Below are 22,390 nucleotides of genomic sequence, written 5' to 3'. Positions count from 1 at the left end.
GTTATTATGGGGTATTGTATGTAGATTGATGAGGGGGGGAACTATGTAATCCATTTTAGAATGTAACAAAATGTGGAAAAGTGAAGGGTTCTGAATACTTTCCTAATGCACTGTACTTACACATTATGTCCCTAGCGAATTTACTAACTTTCCCACAGCTGTTACAAATAGATGTTGGCTAACACATTGTTACAGTAAATGTGAAGACTCACAATAGATATTTGCCTTTTAATATTTGGATAAGAGATAAAAGAGCAGAATTATTCTATCATAAGCTTAAAAAGTGAGAGGTCAGGGGTCAGCAACTGAAAGAATCTACAAGCCATCAGATTGCTGAACACTTGAACTGGACTGACCACCTGCTCTGATTCTCTGCACCTCACTCGCGCACGCGCACGCGCACACACACACACACACACACACACACACACACACACACACACACACACACACACACACACACACACACACACACACACACACACACACACACACACACACACACACACACACACACACACACACACACATATATATTCATGCTACAGACACATCATAGCTGCTGGCATACTGTTATTATGATTGTTAAATACTGTACAATTTAAAACACTTGCCCCCAATCCCCTTTTTCCCAAAAACACATGTAAATATTGGACTATAATTATTTTACTGAGCCATTTACATTATGTTCATAGTCCTATCTTTTATTATTTATTATTGTTGTTGCATCATCGAGAAGGAACCTGTAGGTAAGCATTTAGTTGGATGGTGTATAACATGTGTATCCCATACATACAACTACTGTAATAAAACTTGAAACTTGAAGATCAGCAAGAGAAGTATAGAGGGAAAGAGGGGGACAGGGAGTGAGTGAGATAACGAGAGGAAGGGGAAGAGCGATTGAGAGAGAAAGAGAGAGAGAGATTAAGTCCAGAAACAGCGAGTGAGTCAGTGGAGTTAGCAAAAGAGAGAAAACAATTAATAATAGGAGCTATTACTGAGGGATCGTCAGTGCTAAGAGGGAGGTCGAGTTTCAAGCCCTTTTGAAGACTTTGATGGTACAAAACAGGCCTCATTACAGAGATATTATCTCCATTCATACACTTACAGAGCCGCTTGGATCCCTGCTGGGAAAGATTAGGTTCCTTCGCTTGTGAACATCCTCCTCTGGTGCCCGGGCTGCAGAGTTTTCTCAGCTCAGGGCGCACCCTGGCTAGAAGACGCGACGTGGGAGCCGACTGAAAGCCTTCTGCAGGAGAGAGGGGAGGGCTCAAACTCCCAACAAGCAAGCCCTTTCTCATTTGGAGAGAGAGCTGCGTCACACCAGAGGGCCCCCCACCGGCTACTGATCTCTGAGTTTAGCATATGCCTTGTATTTTAGGATAGGGAACCAATGGGCTTTGGGCCTTGCTTCTTAACGATCATCACATTGACTAAAAGTCTTGAATGGACTTGGATGCTGTCACATAGGCCTACTGTATTTAATGTTATACTGTACGTGTCTATCTAACTTTAAGCATCAACTCTCAGAGCAGCTTACCGATCACTGTACCTGTACACAGCCCATCAGTAAATACCACACCCAACTGCCTCATCCCCATATTGTTATTTTTTTGTTGTGCTATTTTGCACCCCAGTATCTCTACTTGCACATCATCATCTGCACATCTATCCCTCCAGTTTTAATGCTAAATTGTAATTATTTCGCCTCTGCAGCCTATTTATTGCCTTGCTTCCCTAATCTTACCACATTTGCACAAACTGTACATATATTTTTCTATTGTGTTATTGACTGTACGCTTGTTTATTCCATGTGTAACTCTGTTGTTGTTTTTGTCGCACTGCTTTGCTTTATCTTGGCCAGGTCGCAGTTGTAAATGAGAACTTGTTCTCAACTGGCCTACCTGGTTAAATAAAGGTGAAATAAAAAAAATAAAAAATATTATAGTATGTTTTGAACTGGTTACTGAGAATAAGGTGCACACCATGATAAATATACAAGAATGTGGTTAAATATTCAAAATAATTGAACAATGCGACATTATTTGAAGCACCATATCCACAGAACTCATTTTGGGTCATTCATGATCAACCTCTACAATAATATGTCTAACTTCAATAACTAAGGATACTGTATGGGTCCATAGTCAAGCCACAGACAGCAATGCATGAGCTTGTGTCTAGCTTTGCACTGACGTTTGGATCCAGGACACCACAAAGCAATCTACTGCCACATCTGACATTCGGATGAGGGCAGAACCTTTGTTCTTTGACCTCCGGGGAAGACTGACTTTTAAATAAGAAGTTATACAGTACATAGCATGATTGTATGATTTTAATTATGGCCAATTTTCAGAGAGGATGGGCAAATGGAGCTTCCTGGGGGGGGGGTGGTATGTGAAGGCCAGAGGGGCACCAGATTGGTGCAGGCCACATGAAAGAGTTCCCTCTCCATGAAGTGAAAATCGGGATGACCAAGCAGCTGGCATATGAATGAAGTGGAAATAGAAGAGCTATCATAGAAATCAGCTTAAAGATGAATTCAACTCAAATAGAATCCCAAAGAAACACCCCAAAGAAAACCCCCTTGACCCAGTTATTTGAGCTATCTTTTTATAATGGTATGTAGACCTACACGCCCACAGCATGATGTAAAGTCTACCAGCCACACGTGAATGTAGATGTATACTCTTTATTGATTACAATTAGATTTGCATATTTGTATTTAACTTCACACATTGTTGAGCAGGCATAAGCAAAGCCAGCTGTGATAGAAGGTCTTCTAGTACTTCAGAGGGCATTGAAGAATATTGTTTTCCATTACACCGCTGATAGAGAGAGCTGGAGCACCCTATAACAATTACACAGGCAAGCCTGCGAACACTCAGCTGTCCTGAGAACTATTTACATTTTTTTTGAAGATTGGGAAACGGTTTTATACAATGCTAACATAAAACACATCCCCTATGTGTGCTGTGCTCTCCCGGCCCAGGCTCCTCCGGCCTGGCAACAGCACAGGCAGGCAGCGACAAACAGACAGTTATTCCGCTGGGCGGAAGACGGGGAAGAAAGGACAGTCTGTAGGAAAAAAGGAATAAACCTACTGGAAGTCAAGAGACACTGCAGCGTGGTTTAATTGGTGGGGAAAAATTGTGATTTTTACTAGAGCCTATGAAGATAAATAGAGAGAGAGGCTTTGATGAGGAGGTCCACTGTATCTAATGGCCAGAACAAGCAGGTAGACAGGAACGGCTGCCGGGGGTTGGGGCTGGGGGGGAGAGAGAGGGCGGCTGGTTTCTGTCTCACTGGTCTTTTATGATGGGAGAGGGGGGAGATATAAGGACAGCCAACTCCTGGTAGCAGTTAACAAGCTAAAGAGTGTGAAGTGACTGTCGCCCTCTCTGTGCACGCACCCCTCAAACACACTTCCACCCCTGGACACCGTGGTCGCCCCGGGGGCGGTACACATCATTGAAACCAGGAAGTAAGTGCCGCGCTAACTGGACAGACACACTTTAAAACATGTGCTGTGGAGTGCTGCGGCTGGTCTCATAGTGAATGCTCCTAGCACCCTCGGCTGGCGGAAACAGATGATATCAAATATTTTATTTTGTTTCACTTTGGTGTAAAAAACAACAACACATAGCCTACAGTGCAGTTACAGTCCTATCATCATTTCGTTATTAATGATTGCATATAACAGTGAACTTGAGCCACTCTTCAAATACCATCAGGAACAAACTTAAGGAGTGAGGACAGGACAGTATATGGACAGTTTTGAGAACTATTTAATGTAATGCATTAGGGTGTCTTTCATTCCTCTGAAGCCAATGACTCAGTCCTGATTCACAGACCGAAAGACAGAATGTGAAGTAGTAAAACACGTGTTCACCATTACCACCCTGGTCTTACGAATCAAAGGTGAACATCAGACACAGCCTCATAGAAACATTAACACAGGTGACCAGAAAGACTTCACTGGAACAGCTCTACCAACACTCCCCTCTGCCGTTGTTTCCGACATATTGACGCAAAACAGGGGCAAAAACTAAAGCCCTTTTTAATCTGTCCCATGTGTCTGCAAACAGTCCAGTCTCAGGTGTCACAAAAGTCCACCTCCCATGTCACTTTACTGGAGTCACTTTCTTACTGATGATTTGACCTGGGAGAACTCATCACCATCTTCAAGAGCTGGGACAACAAAGGTGTTTGACTTGACACTTTCCAGTTGACACTTTCCATGATGCAATAAAAGCTACAGTTCACAGACTTGATGACACTAATGGCTGTCTAGGAACCAGGAGATTAGGAGAACGATTCTACGTTAAGAAATTATAAATGGGAGATGGTGCAAAGCCTCTCTCGTTTATTTGAAATAGTTATCAATGATTGTGGCCCCACCCCTCTCCTTTCAACCCCCCCAGATGCAAGCCCTGCCCAGGATAAAATGCAGGACAAGCCCAAGCCTCCCATTCTACACAGGAGAAAGGACTGGCTGCACAGGGAGAGTGAGGACATTCATTTACTGCTTCATTGCGTTATACAGGCAGACAGACCTGACGCACACTCACTGACTGCCTCTCTCGCTCGCTCGCTCACTCACGAGCTGCTGCCTCTGTCTCTCTCACTCCCTCATACACACACTGTCTCTCAACCCTCTCCCTCCCTCTCACTCTCTCACTCACATATACACAGACACAGACACACACACACACACACTCTAACTCTGTCTTCGTTCTCTCTCTCTCTCTCTCTCTCTCTCTCTCTCTCTCTCTCTCTCTCTCTCTCTCTCTCTCTCTCTCTCTCTCTCTCTCTCTCTCTCTCTCTCTCTCTCTCTCTCTCTCTCTCTCTCTCTCTCTCTCTCTCTCTCTCTCTCTCTCTCTCTCTCTCTCTCTCACTCACACACACACACACACACACACACACACACACACACACACACACACACACACACACACACACACACACACACACACACACACACACACACACACACACACACACACACACACACACACACACACTCTTTCTGTGACTCTCTCTCCCTATCACACTCTCACACACACTTACACACTTACACATTCACTCTCTCTCCTCATTCAACTCATTCTCAGCCACGGGTCAGCAGCACAGACAAGCACCTTATTCCAGTCCAGCTGGAGAGAGGAGCATCGCAAGGTGCACACATCGTAAGACAGGACACTGACTGACTGCAGCCGTAAAAGAAGGACGCAAGCCAAGGAACAGAACAAGCTTTCGGAGAACAAGGAAACAACAAAAAATAACAGATTGCTTTTGGCAATGGATTTACAAAGTGAATTGTTTTCCGGTGAATAAAAGCTGAAATACAAAGAAGAGGAGATCATCATCAGACACACAAGTTAAGAAACAAACTCATCTGGGAAAGAGGACTGGTTGGAAGCCCAGGTTCCTCTCTGCTCTGCTGTTTGGAAGCCCAGGCTCCTCTCTGCTCTGATCCTCAGTGACAGGGTCTGCTGCTCCCTCGATCATCACCCCTTCCCACCCTCAGAGAGCGACGACTCACCTGGACCACACAGCCCGGGTCTCCAGACAGCCAGCATGCATACTGCCTGTGCAATGTGCACCTTGGGAGTCTGACCCACCATGTGCAGATGGATGCCACCCGTCGTTAGTCTCCGTCCTGACCTCGCTGCCATTGGCACTGCCCACGCTGGGCTTCCGCCCTTGCCCAGTGCTGCATCCCTTCGCTTGGCGTTCCTCACCCTGTTCCTGGTGGCTGGCACAGCTCTGGGGGGCTGCCCGCTCGGGGTAGGGCATGAACCCCTCCAAGTACTGGCGAGAGGCATCAACTGCTCATGGACACTGGAGCGGCACACACGCAGTTACAATCACCTAGAGGGCGACGTCCGACTACGGCGGCTCTACTCTGCCAACAAGTTCTTTCTCTGTATCGACAAAACAGGCAAGGTGGACGGCACCAGACGGAAAAACTACGCTGAAAGTGAGTAAGCTGACACTATCTCCCCTTTCTATCTTGCCTATGTGACGGAGAAGAGATGGGGTGCCTATTTTCTTTTATGGTGGTGTAAACTCTCTGATCTTACTACTTTTATAGCGGTTCATAGGAGTGTCACTGGCTTGTATCAGCCTTCTGCGCCTATTTGTGCCGTATTTGGAGCGGTAGACGTTGCTAGGTAAACTGGTAAGCCTCCTCATGGGAACCCCGGCACTGTGTTTACAGCAAGGCAGACTTGAGGAAAGACATTGTGCATCAGTTGGTCGTGCAAACTGGGCTTTTGGGAAAAAGCTTCAATTTCACAGGGGCTTAACATGTCAAAACTGTGTTGAAAGTCCTCTAGTTGCAAGGGGCAGATGTACCCACAAACCATTTCTGTCACAGTTTACATGGGCACAGCCATTTTCAATTTTTCAGTTTTCTCACCAAGTTTGTTTAGCGCTCGTTAAGGGGATAGTCGGGATAATTTGGAGCCTTTGTGATTTAAACTGTTAAGTACAGACCCAGAATCAATCTAACACAGATCCCGTGTGTGTGAAAACTTCAGATCAGACCAGAGAACTGGCTTCACACCTGTGTACAGCAGGTGTACTGGGCTCGCCAACACTGTTTAATTTATTGTAGACAGTCAGAGAATTTCCACATACCCATGCAACGTGATAAATCTCCTAACACATACCTACAGTATCATCAAGGATCTTCCAAAAATGCCTTAAACAGATCAGACCTCATCACCTGCTACCATCTCATCTCAGTATGTTCAGTTGTCCTAGTTTTTCCAGATTGGACAGCACTGTATCTGATGTTAGTAATAAGGACACTTGAGAGGAGGGACGTGCACTGGTGTCACTCACTCCACGATCTCAATCAATGGTGTCTTTCAGACCTTTGACCAGGTCAGACAAGTTGTCGCTGGTCATGAACTGACTTCCCAGTGGCCACTGGACAGCCTTGAGACGTTTACACCTTTGACGGTTATATTTATCCATTTAGTCGTTAATGCCTTTTTATGCCAGTGGGTGAGTCAGGTTTTTTCCATGCTACAGAGGTAACAGCAGGGACTGCCCAGTCAGTCTGCCACTGTGTACAGGCTTATAACCGTCTGGTGACATTTGTTAACTAGACTACTCATCTGGCAGACAGTTTTATACCTCACACACACGCCAACATAAATTCACATTGACTTGAATTATCACAATTCAAAATTGTGTCAGTGTTCATTTCCCTCAAATGGGGATTCACATTTTCATAATGGTGGTTTAGATGTCAGATATAATCATTAAATATAACTATCTATGTTTGACACTTTAAAGGGAGGCGGAACTTCCTGATTTGGCCTCGTTTGGGTCATTAAGAAATGTTAACGGCCCTGACTCAATTCAAATGTGAGTTGGTTTCGGCATGTTGTTTGATGTGGGTGTCTCGTGTGTTCACAGGTGGAAATAGTTAGCCAAATCTTCTGCCAATTTGCTTCAGCTGGCTGGTGTGGAAGGTGGCAAAGTTGGTTTGACTTTAGATAGCCTATCTTCGGGCTAGTTAGGGACCGTCAATAAATTACACAATGTAAATAAAACAATATTTTCATTTTTCACACCTTTCAGTTCTCTCATTAAATTCTTTCAATATTTGTATGCAAATTTCTACCATTTAAATGTTGTTTGTATTTGAAATTTGGAGCAAGTGGAATTTTAACATATTGTCCTATGTATATTTTGTAATTTACCGATGCTCCCTAACTAGCCCCATAGGGATATCTAAAGTTAACCCAAATTTACCATAGACATTACGACCGGGTCGCGTGCAGCTGCACGCCAAATTGATGATTACTTGTGTGCTGCCAGTTGTGGGCATGTGGGCAGGGTGAAACCAACCCAACCTTAATTTACGATGTGATGCAGCCATGACTACAAAACTCAGTTTTGCTGAGTCAAGCACGTGATTTTCCTGTGTTTTATATATATTTCCACACTATGAGGTTGGAACAATACTGTGAAAATTATGATAATGCCCTTTTAGTGTAATAGCTGTTTGAAAAGACTGCCAGAAATGTCAGCCTGTTTTGGTGGGATTGAGTTTTGGCCTTTCATGGTGACATCAACATGTAGTAAATTAGTTAATAGGCCAATAAGAGTTCCAAACCTCTCTGCCAATCAATCAAATCCAATTGTATTAATCACATGCTTCGTCAACAATAGGTGTGGACTAACAGTGAAATGCTTACAATAAGAGCTCATTTTCAGTTTCCCCCTCTGCACTCAGACCACTCACAGAAAGTCCTAGCAAAATTCTTGCTTGAGCAATTGGCCTTTGCAAAGAAGCCATTTGTATTTCTTTTTGACCAATTTAATTGAAAACAATCACTGTAAGGTACTTAGTTGTTACCCAGAAATGATTTGATACTGAGATAAAAAATGTCTGCATTGGTACTTTAAATTCATTGGCCGCAGCAGTAGAAATGTTGAATTGGCATGGCAAGGGAAATTAATAAGAGGATTGTAGCTAGCTGAAACTTTTTCATGCTCCCTTAGAAAGCAGGAAAAGTGATGCATCTGGATGGGAAGATTTGTGGCTTTCCATGATCTTGTCAGAAGTGGTTAGTCGGTTGTACAGAGTGGTCCCCCATGAAAATTGTGCTGCCCCCAAATGCAATGCTGTCTTTAACCACGATCCTCTCATTTCCTGCCCTGGAAAGAAAGATTCTCTATGAACACTACAGCACAGTGAGGGTGTGTACCTGCCTGTACACATACAGCAGCACCCTGCCAAACCAGTGGTCATTCAGGCTTTGCCTTGAAATTAGTTCAAGGGACTGTGTGGTCGTGATGTGGTCATACCTCACAATGAGACAATCTGGTTCGGTCTATTCTGAGGTCTAGTTTTGGTTCTGTGTCACCACAGGCCATTGCGTAAAGGCTTTTTCAATTCGACTTAAACCCTCTTTACATAGAGAATTCCTTGATACTGATACGGTCACTGTGCTATAGATTGGAGAGGGACGACTGGGAGGAAGCTCTGCATTTGTAATGAGCTTCCATTGACACAGATACAAGAGTGCAGCCGCAGTACAACTGTCCCGGTGAAAAGAGAGTACATTATCTTTAAGTGGCTTGGCTGGCAGAGTAGATTTTTGTGTTCAGTTGATTTTCTCAAGTGTCTAAAACAAGATGAAGAAAACAGCAATTACTTTATTATCCAAACATAAATCTCACTTTCTGTGAGCACATCACACATGAGCACACGCACGCGCAAATGCATATGCACGCACGCAAGCACACACACACAAACTTACACATTCACACCACTCACCCACAGCAGACTCCTTGCTCTTTCCCACACAATTTAATGTTGCTGGTGTGAGTGGGGAAGCACAGCTCAGCAGAGCCCTGAACACTGTCCAGTGCGAGGCCCCTCCTTGTCCTCTGTGTTGCCCTTATGGTCTGTCAACACGGCTACATTTGCCCCGACAGCCCTGCTACGCCCTCGCCCCACTCAGTTTTTCCAGACCATGCTTCCAACCTCTCAGGTGCAGAAACAGTCGGAATTAGTCAACAGGCACTCTGCTAATTGAGGTCGGAAAATATTGTATAAATCCCAGTGGACCAGAGTATGGAACAGCTGAGGGAAGAAGCTGGGACTAAGAGAGATGGAAGGGACTGAGAGAGAGAGATGGAAGGGACTGAGACAGAGAGATGGAAGGGACTGAGAGAGAGATGGAAGGGACTGAGAGAGAGATGGAAGGGACTGAGACAGAGAGATGGAAGGGACTGAGACAGAGAGATGGAAGGGACTGAGAGAGAGATGGAAGGGACTGAGAGAGAGAGATGGAAGGGACTGAGAGAGAGATGGAAGGGACTGAGACAGAGATGGAAGGGACTGAGACAGAGAGATGGAAGGGACTGAGACAGAGAGATGGAAGAGACTGAGACAGAGAGATGGAAGAGACTGAGACAGAGAGATGGAAGGGACTGAGACAGAGAGATGGGAGGGACTGAGACAGAGAGACGGGAGGGACTGAGACAGAGAGACAGAAGAGACTGAGACAGAGATGGAAGGGACTGAAACAGAGATGGAAGGGACTGAGACAGAGAGACGGAAGGGACTGAGACGGAAGGGACTGAGACAGAGAGACGGAAGGGTCTGAGAGAGAGAGACGGAAGGGACTGAGACAGAGAGACGGAAGGGACTGAGACAGAGAGACGGAAGGGACTGAGACAGAGAGACGGAAGGGACTGAGACAGAGAGACGGAAGGGACTGAGACAGAGATGGAAGGGACTGAGACAGAGAGACGGGAGGGACTGAGACAGAGAGACGTAAGGGACTGAGACAGAGATGGAAGGGACTGAAACAGAGATGGAAGGGACTGAGACAGAGAGACGGAAGGGACTGAGACAGAGAGATGGAAGGGTCTGAGAGAGAGAGACGGAAGGGACTGAGACAGAAAGACGGAAGGGACTGAGACAGAGAGACGGAAGGGACTGAGACAGAGAGACGGAAGGGACTGAGACAGAGAGACGGAAGGGACTGAGACAGAGAGACGGAAGGGACTGAGACAGAGAGACGGAAGGGACTGAGACAGAGAGATGGAAGGGACTGAGACAGAGATGGAAGGGACTGAGACAGAGATGGAAGGGACTGAGACAGAGAGACGGAAGGGACTGAGACAGAGAGACGGAAGGGACTGAGACAGAGAGAGGGAAGGTGGGGTTGAAGAGAGCAGGTAGCACAGTCTGAGACCAAAAGGTGAGCAAAGGAGTGATAGTCCAAAATCTAAATGGTTGGGATATCTGAATTAATTTCACTGTGTATGAGACCCAGATAGATGCTGATTCGTGTTCTCATATTTGTGTTTAGATACAATATGATACCCCCACTGTACAGTGATGTTCTTAGAGTTCAGTGGAATATTATACTGAATGACTAAATGATCTGTGGTATATTGAAATGTAACACTTCTTGTACTGGTCTGGACACGATTTGTGGCCAGATATCAATTGCATAATTTTGCTAATCCACTCCAAGTTGCAGTTCTGTCTGAAAAAGCATCCTGTTCTGTCCTGCTGATTTTGAACACACAGGTCAGATATCAATACCTGAAACGTTGCAGTCAGACCAAATCCCCACAGCTCTTTAAAGTATTTGTTAATCAAATCACCTAAATATCCATCAGCCGTGATAAAGTGCCTGGCAAACCAATGGAAGATAGCTTGCAAAAAGTAGGCCTTCATTTGTGTGTCACCAAGGGGCTAAAAATAGCTTGTTGAAATAATAATCAGAGGAGAGAGTTTTCTTTTTGACTGATTGGGGTTCAACATGTTTTTCTTTTTAGCCAAAGGTGGAGGTACAATGATCGAAAAGAAAAACAAATCAATGTATTTACAAAAGCTCTGAAAGTCGGCATGAATCATATCCTGTCCAAGGTCATGGGTCATAACTTACGAATTAAGCAGAGCACAACAGCTGTCGAGGTCAGACCGACCTGCACACGATAAACCCCAACAGCCAATCACTGAGTAGGGAGACCAATAAAATCACAACACAATGTTTGATGTTCCTCAGCCAGCCTTAGTCCAGTTCAAAATACATATTGGATCATTATGCTTGGCCAACTTCGTTTTCATACTTTTCCCTTTTTTCCCATGTCAGGTCAGCATGAAATATAGTTGGCAGGCGTGCCAATGTATGAGCCATGTTCACATCTCACTTGAAAAGGACACACTGTTGAAATGAAGGGTGTGTGTGGCTAAGGGCATCAAACAGTTGAGCAGCCTCCAGGCTATGACACCGCGTTTAACCTGAGGAAATAAGGTAATGTGACAAGTATAATCAGAGAAGTCACATTAAAATATGTCTGCTTCGCTATGTGTCAGTTTGCTGTTTTACCGTTCTTCATCTGTGCAGTTTACACTGGGAGGTGTGTCCTGTTTACCACATTTCCCTTCAGCTTAGCTTTGCAACATCTTGCTGTTTGATGTGCGACTTTCCTCTGCAATGAGTTCATGAGTATTTGACTTGGACTGGGCCCATAGGAAGAAAATCTTCCACCCCTCTAGAATATGTTGTGGAAAGGATTTAAACCCATTTGAGAGAGGGGAAACTGTCACTCACTGGCCAGAGAAGGACTAGGTTGAACTTGAATTGGGTAGGATAAATTATTTTACAGGCAACTAGCTGCTTGTAAAGACCTTACAAATTGGCCTCAGCAATGTCCACGTTATGATATTTATTGTTTAGTCCCTAAAATACGAGTTTATTTCTGTTTATTGTAGCTAGAACTTGCTAACAGTTTGTTTTAAGGGTTCCTATTACAGTGTAATTACATGTGTGATTACACTGTAACAAGTATTGTAGTTAATTGTAATGACTCTGTAATAACAACATGTAACTGGCGGTAATTGCAGTCTAATTACAGGTGTAACAACAAATGCTCGTTACCATGCTTGATACAAATGGGCACGTGTCCACCATTTGTTTCGTTTCTTCTCAGCTGCATCTGATTCAGTACCAACTGTCACAAAATTTGAATCTCTCATGGACAGAAGCGCTAGGTGTCCAAGGTTGGAAAGGTTGGTGGCTCAATAGGCTCTAATTACCTACCCATGAATATGCACTGTTCAACAAATTCTCCACTCAATGTTGTCACTAGCAGCTGCACCCCCAAAGTGTATAATCTGGGTGAATTTGACAAAAACAGATCAGATATAGGTCAACCTCACTGACTGGGGTCTACCATACAAATGTCATCCCAGATTGTAATTTCAAAAATTACTTATAATTAATGTGTTGTTGCCCATTATGACAACCTGAACCTCTTTGCCGTCCAAGTGGGAGGATAAACCCACTAGTACACCACAGAGTACATGTACTATCTGAATAATTACAATGTACTTAAACAAGATTTAGCTAGATAAAATGAGGTGTATCTTTAGGGCTACTCATTGTACTTGTAATTATTGTGTACCTACATAGTACGTCACCTATGTACATAGTTACCCATGAACAATTACCATATACTTATTTACTACTCATTACCCAGTGAAAACAAACGAAATATGAACATCTAATTTAGTCAACTTAATTGCAACATTTAAAAATACCTTACAAAATAATGAGGATTTATATTGTTGTATTAATAATTTGATTAATTAGAATAAACAAAGATATAAGCCAACTCAATAACATAAAATAACGATTTTAATAGTGGTGACTCAAATCTACAGCCTATAGTATGGTGTGTAGCCTAGCTAGCTAATTCAGAAAAAACAGGGTGGTATTTTTCCCCTTTTCATATGGTAGGTAGCATTAACTAAACCACATGTAACATATGGATTTGCATTAGTATATGCATCAAAAGTCCCAAAGCAAAGCTACACCTCACTTTTCTATTTTTGGAGTTATTACATAAAAACCGATCAGAATTCTGAATAATGCCGAAGTAATGCTGAAAAAATGTTATGTGGGGTGTGATGTTATATGGAGGACCCGGCAAGCCAGCCTCTTCCATATAATGTAAACTCCAACAAAAATAACGTCAAATTTTTAACTTCAAATGAAACCAAATCATTTGCATTCATAACTACTGGTTTTAAGTTCATTTTCAGCCAATTTACAAGCAAAAAGTTTTTAAATGTATTATTTACAAATCAGCTTGCAAGGTTGCTAGCAAACTAGCCAGTCAATGTTTGCCCTAATAGCCTGCTCATGTTATGTTTGCACTATATGAGTCAGCAAGGCTGTACAGGTTTTCCTCCTCCTCTTCTGAGGAGGAGTAGTGAGCCCTAATAAATAGGCCCACAGGACTGAGGGACACCCCTGGACTTAACAAATTCCTCCGGACTGAGGGGCAGTTCAGGACTGAGGGGTAGCTCAGGACTGAGGGGTAGCTCAGGACTGAGGGGTAGCTCAGGGCTGAGGGGTAGCTCAGGACTGAGAGGTAGCTCAGGACTGAGGGGTAGCTCAGGACTGAGAGGTAGCTCAGGCTGGTTGACGGCTCTGGCAGCTCCTGGCTGGTTGACGGCTCTGGCAGCTCCTGGCTGGCTGACGGCTCTGGCGGCTCCATGCTGACTGGTGGTTCTGGCGGCTCCATGCTAACTGGCGGCTCCATGCTGACTGGCGGCTCTGGCGGCTCCATGCTGACTGGCGGCTCTGGCGGCTCATGACAGACTGGCGGATCTGGCGGCTCATGACAGACTGGCAGCTCTGGCGGCTCTAGCAGCTCTGGACAGGCGGGAGACTCTAGCAGCTCTGGACAGGCGGGACACTCTAGCAGCTCTGGACAGGCGGGAGACTCTAGCAGCTCTGGACAGGCGGGAGACTAGCAGCTCTGGACAGGCGGGAGACTCTAGCAGCTCTGGATAGGCGGGAGACTCTAGCAGCTCTGGACAGGCGGGAGACTCTAGCAGCTCTGGACAGGCGGGAGACTCTAGCAGCTCTGGACAGGCGGGAGACTCTAGCAGCTCTGGACAGGCGGGAGACTCTAGCAGCTCTGGACAGGCGGGAGACTCTAGCAGCTCTGGACAGGCGGGAGACTCTAGCAGCTCTGGACAGGCGGGAGACTCTAGCAGCTCTGGACAGGCGGGAGACTCTAGCAGCTCTGGACAGGCGGGAGACTCTAGCAGCTCTGGAGAGACGGGAGACTCTAGCAGCTCTGGAGAGACGGGAGAATCTGGCGGCGTTGGAGAGGAGGAAAGCTCTAGCAGCGCTGGACAGGCGGGAGCACCTGAAGCCAAAGGACGCAGAGACAGCCTGGTGCGGGGGGCTGCCACCGGAGGGCTGGTGTGTGGAGGTGGCACTGGATGGACCAAACCGTGAAGGCGTACTGGAGATCTTGAGAGTAGGGCTGGCACCAACCGCCCTGGCTGGATCTTCACCCTAGCCCGGCAGATGTGGGGAGCTGGGATGTAGCCCCCCGGGCTAAGCACGCGTACTGGGGATACCGTGCGTTCCACCGCATAACACGGTGCCTGACTAGTACAACGCCGCCACGGTTAGCCCAGCTAGGAGCACTATAGCGCTCAGCTGGCACAGGACGTGCAGGGCTAGGAAGGTGCACAGAAGGCCTGGTGCGTGAGGCTGACACAGTCTTCACCAGACGACTAGCACGCACCTCAGGATGAGTATGAAGAGCTGACCCATGGGCCATCAAATCCCCGAAACGCTCCGTCTGGTGAATGCCGTGCCTCATGCACCAACACAGCACCTCCCTCATAACTCTCTCCTCCAATTTCCCCATTAACTCCTTCACCGTCTCTGCTTCACTCACCTCCAACACCGGCTCTGGTTCCATCCTTGGCTCCTCACGGGAAACAGGGGGAGTTGGCTCAGGTCTGACTCCTGACTCTGCCACACTCTCCCTGTGCCACCTCCCCAATACATTTTTGGGGCTGCCTCTCGGGCTTCCAGCCGCGCTGCCGTGCCAGCTCCTCGTAATGCCGCCTCTCTGCTTTCGCTGCCTCCAGCTCTGCTTTGGGGTGGCGATATTCCCCTGGCTCTGCCCAGGGTCCTTTTTCCGTCCAACTCGTCCTCCCACGTCCAGGAGTCTTGTGTCTTCGGCCACTGTTGCTGCTGCCCATTACCACGCCGCTTGGTCCTTGGTTGGTGGGTGATTCAAAAGGTTGTAAAGGTTTTCCTCCTCCTCGTCTGAGGAGGAGTAGCGAGAAGGATCGGAGAACCAATGCGCAGCGTGGTAAGTGTCCATATCGTTTAATAAAACATAAACTGAACTCTCAATGAATACAAAACAATAAATGTGAACAAAACCGAAACAGTACCGTGTGGCGAACAAACACAGACACGGAAACAATCACCCACAAAACAACAGTGAGACCCAGGCTACCTAAGTATGATTCAATCAGAGACAACTAACGACACCTGCCTCTGATTGAGAACCATATTAGGCCGAACACAGAAAACCAACCTAGAAACACAAAACATAGAATGCCCACCCAACTCACGTCCTGACCAACTAAAACAAACAAATAACACAAGAACTAGGGTCAAAACGTGACACAGGCGCTATCAGCACCTAGGTTACAGCTAAATTAAAGTAAACCAACATTTTGGAAATACATAATGCCATCTAATCAGTTATCAAAACATGTTAACTACTGGTATATACAATTATCTTAATCAGCAAGCCAGCCAGCTGAAGTTAGTTATTTTAGCCTGCTAGCTAGCTTTTCCAGCTAACTAGCCTAGCTAGCCAACCCCCACGGTTGACATAGCTAAGTAGTAAGCCAGAGAACAACACCAACTTGTCTAGCACAGGTTAGAACCCACAGAACTTACTGATAGATAGATGAGTTAGCTACCAAAGAAAAGCCAAGAAGTGAGGCACTTCAGAGGGAGAGGCATTTTTACCGGCCGAGGGAGAGTCAATTAATTGAATAGCAATATAGTAAGGTAAATCCAAATAGAATTTAAGCGGTTTATCTCTATCACTGCTGACACTCACAATGTACCGGTAGGTCGGTAGGAAACAGAGGTTGCAGGCTTCACATTCACGCTCAGCACAGCACCTGGTTTCAGTCGGTGCCTCATTCTAAATCTTGCCTTCCACTGGTTGTAGCCATCAAAGTCTTTCGGGATGAAATGAGCACCGCATACAGTAGACGTGCCCACTGTTCCCTTACTCCAATCCGCTCACTTCAACCAGACAAACTGGTCCCATTTCAATGCTAGCTTCGAAACCCCTTTCCTTGTGGGTATTACTGCACCCAGCAATAACACACCTCCTTGGTATATTTCACTTTTTAAAAAGCTATTGGGTCTGAATTGAAAACGAACATTAGCTGTGGACAACGGAAAACTACTACAACTCACTCACTCGCTAGCTTGACTACCACTACCAAATGCACAGGAGAAGAGGAATTGCAGTTTTTCACATTCATTTATATTGTAGCGATCCGCACAGACAGCTGTGTGTTATGTGTTAGGCTAGGATGTGGTTGTGTTGTACTGACCAGTACCCGGTGTTCGCGGGGTCCGACCTGTCAATCAACCTGCTATCTGCCAATCACGGGAATGCCTGGAATGTTCTGATGCCGGGCATCCTGGTGGTTGGCGGAGTGGCGTGGAGGGGGGTTGGGCAGGGGGGTGGAGCATTGGAAGTTAAGACCAGGTTCAGCCTTTGTCTCTCTCTCTTACGTCTGGGTTTCACAAGAGAAGGTCACGATTGGCTTGTGGGTTATCTGTCATCTATTTGGCGTGTGCTACGGCCCTAACAGTAGCCTGTGTAAAGTTGGTGTAATAAACTGTCAATTCGTAAACTCAAGCCTCTGTCTGGACAATTGTTCATTTATGATCTAGTCAGGTCATTACAATATGTTTTCTTCTTCGTCTTTGAATGTAATTACATGCTAGCATGGCTAGTAGTTAACGTTAGCCAGCCAACAGTGAATTGTGGGTAGTTCTGAAGATATCTGAAAATAAAAAATGTAAAACTATTTTTATAGTTATTGTCCCAGCCTGTATTAGATAGAAAGTCACGGCCCTGCCTGTGGGGTAAACAGCCTAGGTTGCCCCATTGACTCACACCTAAAACTTGACATTTTTCAAAAACATTTTTATTGTTGTCTGCTTGTTTTAGTCAATTACAAAAAAGTACATGTCTACAAAGAAAAGTACATGTCTAACGATTAGTTATAAATATTGCCTGCTCCTGAGCGTTCTCACTACTTAGAAAAACCTAATATTAAAGAGCTTCCCTCATGTCCCTTTCCATGACTGTGCTACCAGCCATGTGAGTGAGTGCTAGCTAGCTACCAAACGGAACATTAAGCTAGCGAAGACCTACAACACAAACAAAAAGACTATACAGCTACAAATAGTGAGTGAAGTTGGAAACGGCCTACGCTAAACAAGTTAAATGTGATACATCTCACAGACACACGTTAGCTAGCTAGCTAGCTACAACACATAGGTATAGTTATTCCAAGACTAATATGAGTCATCAAGCGAGTCATTCATTTTCTCTCCTTTATCATCATTAAAATATGTCTCCAGTTTTGATCCTAATGAGAGGCATTGTGGCTAGTTAGACTAGTTATCTACTGTAGCTATAATGTTAGACTACAGTACATTTTAGGTATAGCAAACACAGCTAGCTAGCTAGCTAAACATAGCTAGCTTGGCTTGTAGTGGTACTAATGGTTCCTGTCAGGCTGTAGTCTTTACAACGCCAGGGAAAATGAGACAACCTAGATATCCGACAATGTCCTGGCATATAGGAACATTGTTGAGACATGTCCAATGGCTCTTTTGAACAAGGACAACAATATCTACTCACTGCTAGCATGATCACGCAATCATCGAAACACAAAGGCCAGAATAATAATAAACAGCAGGTTCAATCAACCAATGACGTCACTGATTGAACTTTCCCAGGGCGAAAACAAAGAAATACAGCTATAATGCATAAGCCTGTATCAAATAAACACCTGTTGTGTTCAGCGATTTAAGAAAATAAACGACCACACCGTGACTACAACTAAGTTACTAAGTCTTTGACCACACTACGCTGTGAGTAAAAACTAATGCTAACTATCCTTTAACATTACAAGTAGCAATGGAAATTGACAACATCTGTGACTTCATCTGTTTCTTTTTGTAAGCATTTTCCCATCCTGGAGTCTTTCAAGACCTTGTGGCAATCTGTGGTAAAGAAGAAGACTGTATGACAATTTAGCAAAGACACTACAATTAGCCTACTAGCCCTACCGTTCTCCAATCTATGATCACTATCATTTCTATAGACGGGTTGATTATTTACCAACAAAAATGACAAGCGCACAACCATGGGGCAAAACAGATAGGTTGACTTAGATTGTTGACTATATGTAAGCTATATGTCGTCTCCAATGTTTATTGAAAACATAAATACATTTGTACAATAACTACTTGTTGTCTTTCAAATACATTGTTACAGTTGTTGGTTAGCTAGCTAAATGTCCTAAATGTCCTTTTTGAAAGAAAAGCAGATTTTTTGTCCATTAAAAATAACATAAAATTGATCAGAAATACAGTGTAGACATTGATAATGTTGTAAATGACTATTGTAGCTGGAAACGGCAGATTTTTTATGGAATATCTACATAGGCATACAGAGGCCTATTATCAGCAACCATCACTCCTTGTTCCAATGGCACATTCTATTAGCTAATCCAAGTTTATCATTTCGGTAAACTTGGATTAGGTAAAATAAAATAAATAAAATTTCAAAAGGCTAATTGATCATTAGAAAACCCTTTTGCAATTATGTTAGCACAGCTGAAAACTGTTGTCCTGATTAAAGAAGCAATAAAACTGGCCTTCTTTAGACTAGCTGACTATCTGGAGCATCAGCATTTGTGGGTTCGATTACAGGCTCAAAATGGCCAGAAACAAAGTCCTTTCTTCTGAAAATCAGCAGTCTATTCGTGTTCTGAGAAATGAAGGCTATTCCATGCGAGAAACTGCCAAGAAACTGAAGATCTGGTACAACGCTGGGTACTACTTCCTTCACAGAACAGCACAAACTGGTTCCAACCAGAATAGAAAGAGGAGTGGGAGGCCCCGGTCCACAACTGAACAAAAGGACAACTACATTAGAGTGTCTAGTTTGAGAAACAAACACCTCACAAGTCCTCAACTAGCAGCTTTATTAAATAGTACCCACAAAACACCAGTGTCAACGTCAACAGTGAAGAGGTGACTCCGGGATGCTGGCCTTCTAGGCAGAGTTGCAAAGAAAAAGCCATATCTCAGACTAGCCAATAAAAATCTAAAAATCAAATGGGCAAAAGAACAAAGACACTGGACAGAGAAACTCTGCCTGGAAGGCCAGCATCCCAGTCGCATCCCAGAGTCGCATCCCAGAGTCGCATCCCGGAGTCGCATCGCAGAGTCACATCCCGGAGTCGTATCCCAGAGTCGCATCGCAGAGTCGCATCCCGGAGTCGTATTCCAGAGTCACATCCCAGAGTTGCATCCCGGAGTCGCATCGCAGAGTCGCATCCCGGAGTCGTATCCCAGAGTCGCATCCCAGAGTCGCATCGCAGAGTCGCATCCCGGAGTCGTATCCCAGAGTCGCATCCCGGAGTCGCATCCCGGAGTCGCATCGCAGAGTCGCATCCCGGAGTCGTATCCCAGAGTTCTATAATATAGCCCAACATGATGAAAATGTATGAGTGGGACATATTGACTAAAAACATGACAAATGGAGAAAAACATTTCTCAATGCAGAGAACACCGGAAGAAGAATTATAATTGAATTATCATAGTGAATTATTGTCACGAATTCCGCCAAGGTTGGCTCTCCTGCCCGTTCAGGCTGTGCTCGGCGGTCGTCGTCACCGTCCTATTAGCCACTACCGATCCCTTTTTCGGTTATCTGTTGGTTTTGTCTGATTGTTTTCACCTTTGTGTTAGTTAATTAGTATCTGTATATAATGTAGGTTGTCCCGCCCTTGTTTTGTGCGGGATTGTTTGTTTTTGTCATTTCGTTTCGGCTGTCGGTGTTTTTGTGTTTTATTTCTCCGGTTTGTCTGTTATTTCCTGTTTTGGATATTTTTCACCCTGTTTGTATTTTGGGTTGTCCGTGTTTGTTGTTCACCGGAGAATAAACCTCTATTCATTATTTGCTCTCTGCGCCTGATTCCACCCACCTTGACTAGTCGTGACAATTATTGTTATGTTTGTTTATGTCTCAATTAATCCCATAAGGGTTGGGTTGCCAGTTTGCTATTTGACACAAAAATAAAATTTCCTTCATTCATTCTAAAAATGTCATTCATTAATTAATTCATTCATGTTGTTAGTATAGTGTAACTATTAATTATTACAATTAATTACAATACTTGTTACAGTGTAATTACATATATATTTATCCTTTAATAAGGACACCTTAAAATGAAGTTGCAGTAAACCTGACCTATCGTTGGTGTACACTTGCAGGTAGTGTGGACACCTGAGTATTTAAATGTGATTCACTCTGTCACTTTTTCCTTATTGATGATGTCCCTGATACTGGAACAAGGACAAGAAGCTCAACCATTAACTGAGAAAGTTATATTATGTCTTAAATATTATGTCTAACTCCTCCTCATGACTCACCCTCAATGCTATGTCAGAGTGACTGCCTCAACAGCATGGAGTAAAAGCTAAGAAGGGAAGCACCTGGCTAAAGTAAGGACAGGCTGTTTTGAATAGGGAGAGGGCACACATGTTAATGAGGGTGTGAGAGGGCTGGCTTGTGCTCTGCTTAGTATTGTGGTGGACATTTAATAGGTGAGCTAGAGGCTTTCCCATTGCTCATTAGACCTTATGCGAGGTTTCCTCTAAAGCGTCCGAGGGGCTTCAGAGAGAATCATGGTGCGAACAGGAGGGGAAAATTCCACGAATCCTGACACTTTAATCCTTCCGAATAAGGACTGTGGCCCTGGCCTGAGTCGGAAACGATGAAAACCGATCTCTTGCCAGCTGTTCCTGGCATTGAGAGGCAAAAAGCGAAATAAAACACACGCGCACACACACACACGCACGCACACACGCACACACACACACACTCAGACACCCTGGGAATGTTGCGGAAAATGTGTGGCAGTGTGGCACTCTAATTAGTCTAACCTCAATGTCTTCTAACACCGGAGTTTGATATCATGAATGGCCAACTTTTAAAAAATACAAATACCAGCTAACAACCACAGTCTGATCCTTTCTGTTCTTAACTGAGTTCATCAATGGGTTTATTGAGTCTGACTTTGGCTCCAAGAATCCACTCCTTTTTACATCTTACCACTTTGTACATCCTGTGGATTTGAAAGAGTAGAAAAAGGAGACAATACCATTGCCAATAAGGAACCCTCTTTCAAAGACTTGAGCTAATTATGTTAGGAGAGTGTCCATTTGCATGACTGTTTTAATGACATGTTGAATTAGAGCTCCACACATTATCTATAGACTTTGGAGAGAGCTAATTGTGGAGAACTGAAACAATTACAGAGTTTGATAGCCTAGATGGTAATATGTATATTATGTTGTTAAAATGTATATTATTACTTTTTATTTTTATTTCACTCAATGATCATGCTGCTTCTCCCCCTATAGTCATTCCACACCACCCCCTCAACAGTCTTTACTCTGCCTCCAGCCCAATGGACATGTTTTATTCATCACTGTCACAGTATTTCTATTTGTATTGTTTGTATTATATTTTCACTTTTTATTTCACTAGTCCTGCAAGATTTTCACTGTACACTGCAATCCCACCTGCAACCCTGTACATGTGACAATTAAACAATCTGAATCTGAATCTAGATTAAAGATACAGTGAGACAAGGGACCAAGTGTTCTTGATGCCAGAAACAACCCTTTCCCAGTGATGTTATTCAGCTCTGTCTGCTAACCAGACTAATATA

General features: G+C 44.4%; 1 protein-coding gene across 2 annotated transcripts in view; it reads left to right on the top strand.

Annotated features, from left to right (window-relative positions):
• The first annotated feature begins 4,995 nt into the window (after window positions 1–4,995).
• Window positions 4,996–22,390, top strand: part of LOC123996383 (fibroblast growth factor 10-like) — a 46,407-nt gene continuing 29,012 nt past the window's right edge. For both annotated transcript variants that reach the window (XR_006831968.1, XM_046299774.1), the window contains exon 1: window positions 4,996–5,983. Coding sequence is in view for 1 of the 2 variants with exons in the window: in XM_046299774.1 (XP_046155730.1) it covers window positions 5,626–5,983 (358 nt within the window). In the remaining variant the exon portion in view is untranslated. The remainder of the gene's footprint in view (window positions 5,984–22,390) is intronic.

This window comes from Oncorhynchus gorbuscha, linkage group LG15 (genome assembly GCF_021184085.1).
Source record: "Oncorhynchus gorbuscha isolate QuinsamMale2020 ecotype Even-year linkage group LG15, OgorEven_v1.0, whole genome shotgun sequence".
In the NCBI taxonomy this organism is placed as follows: domain Eukaryota; kingdom Metazoa; phylum Chordata; class Actinopteri; order Salmoniformes; family Salmonidae; genus Oncorhynchus; species Oncorhynchus gorbuscha.
The sequence above is the reverse complement of the archived record's forward strand: the minus strand, read 5'-3'. Positions and strand labels throughout refer to the sequence as shown.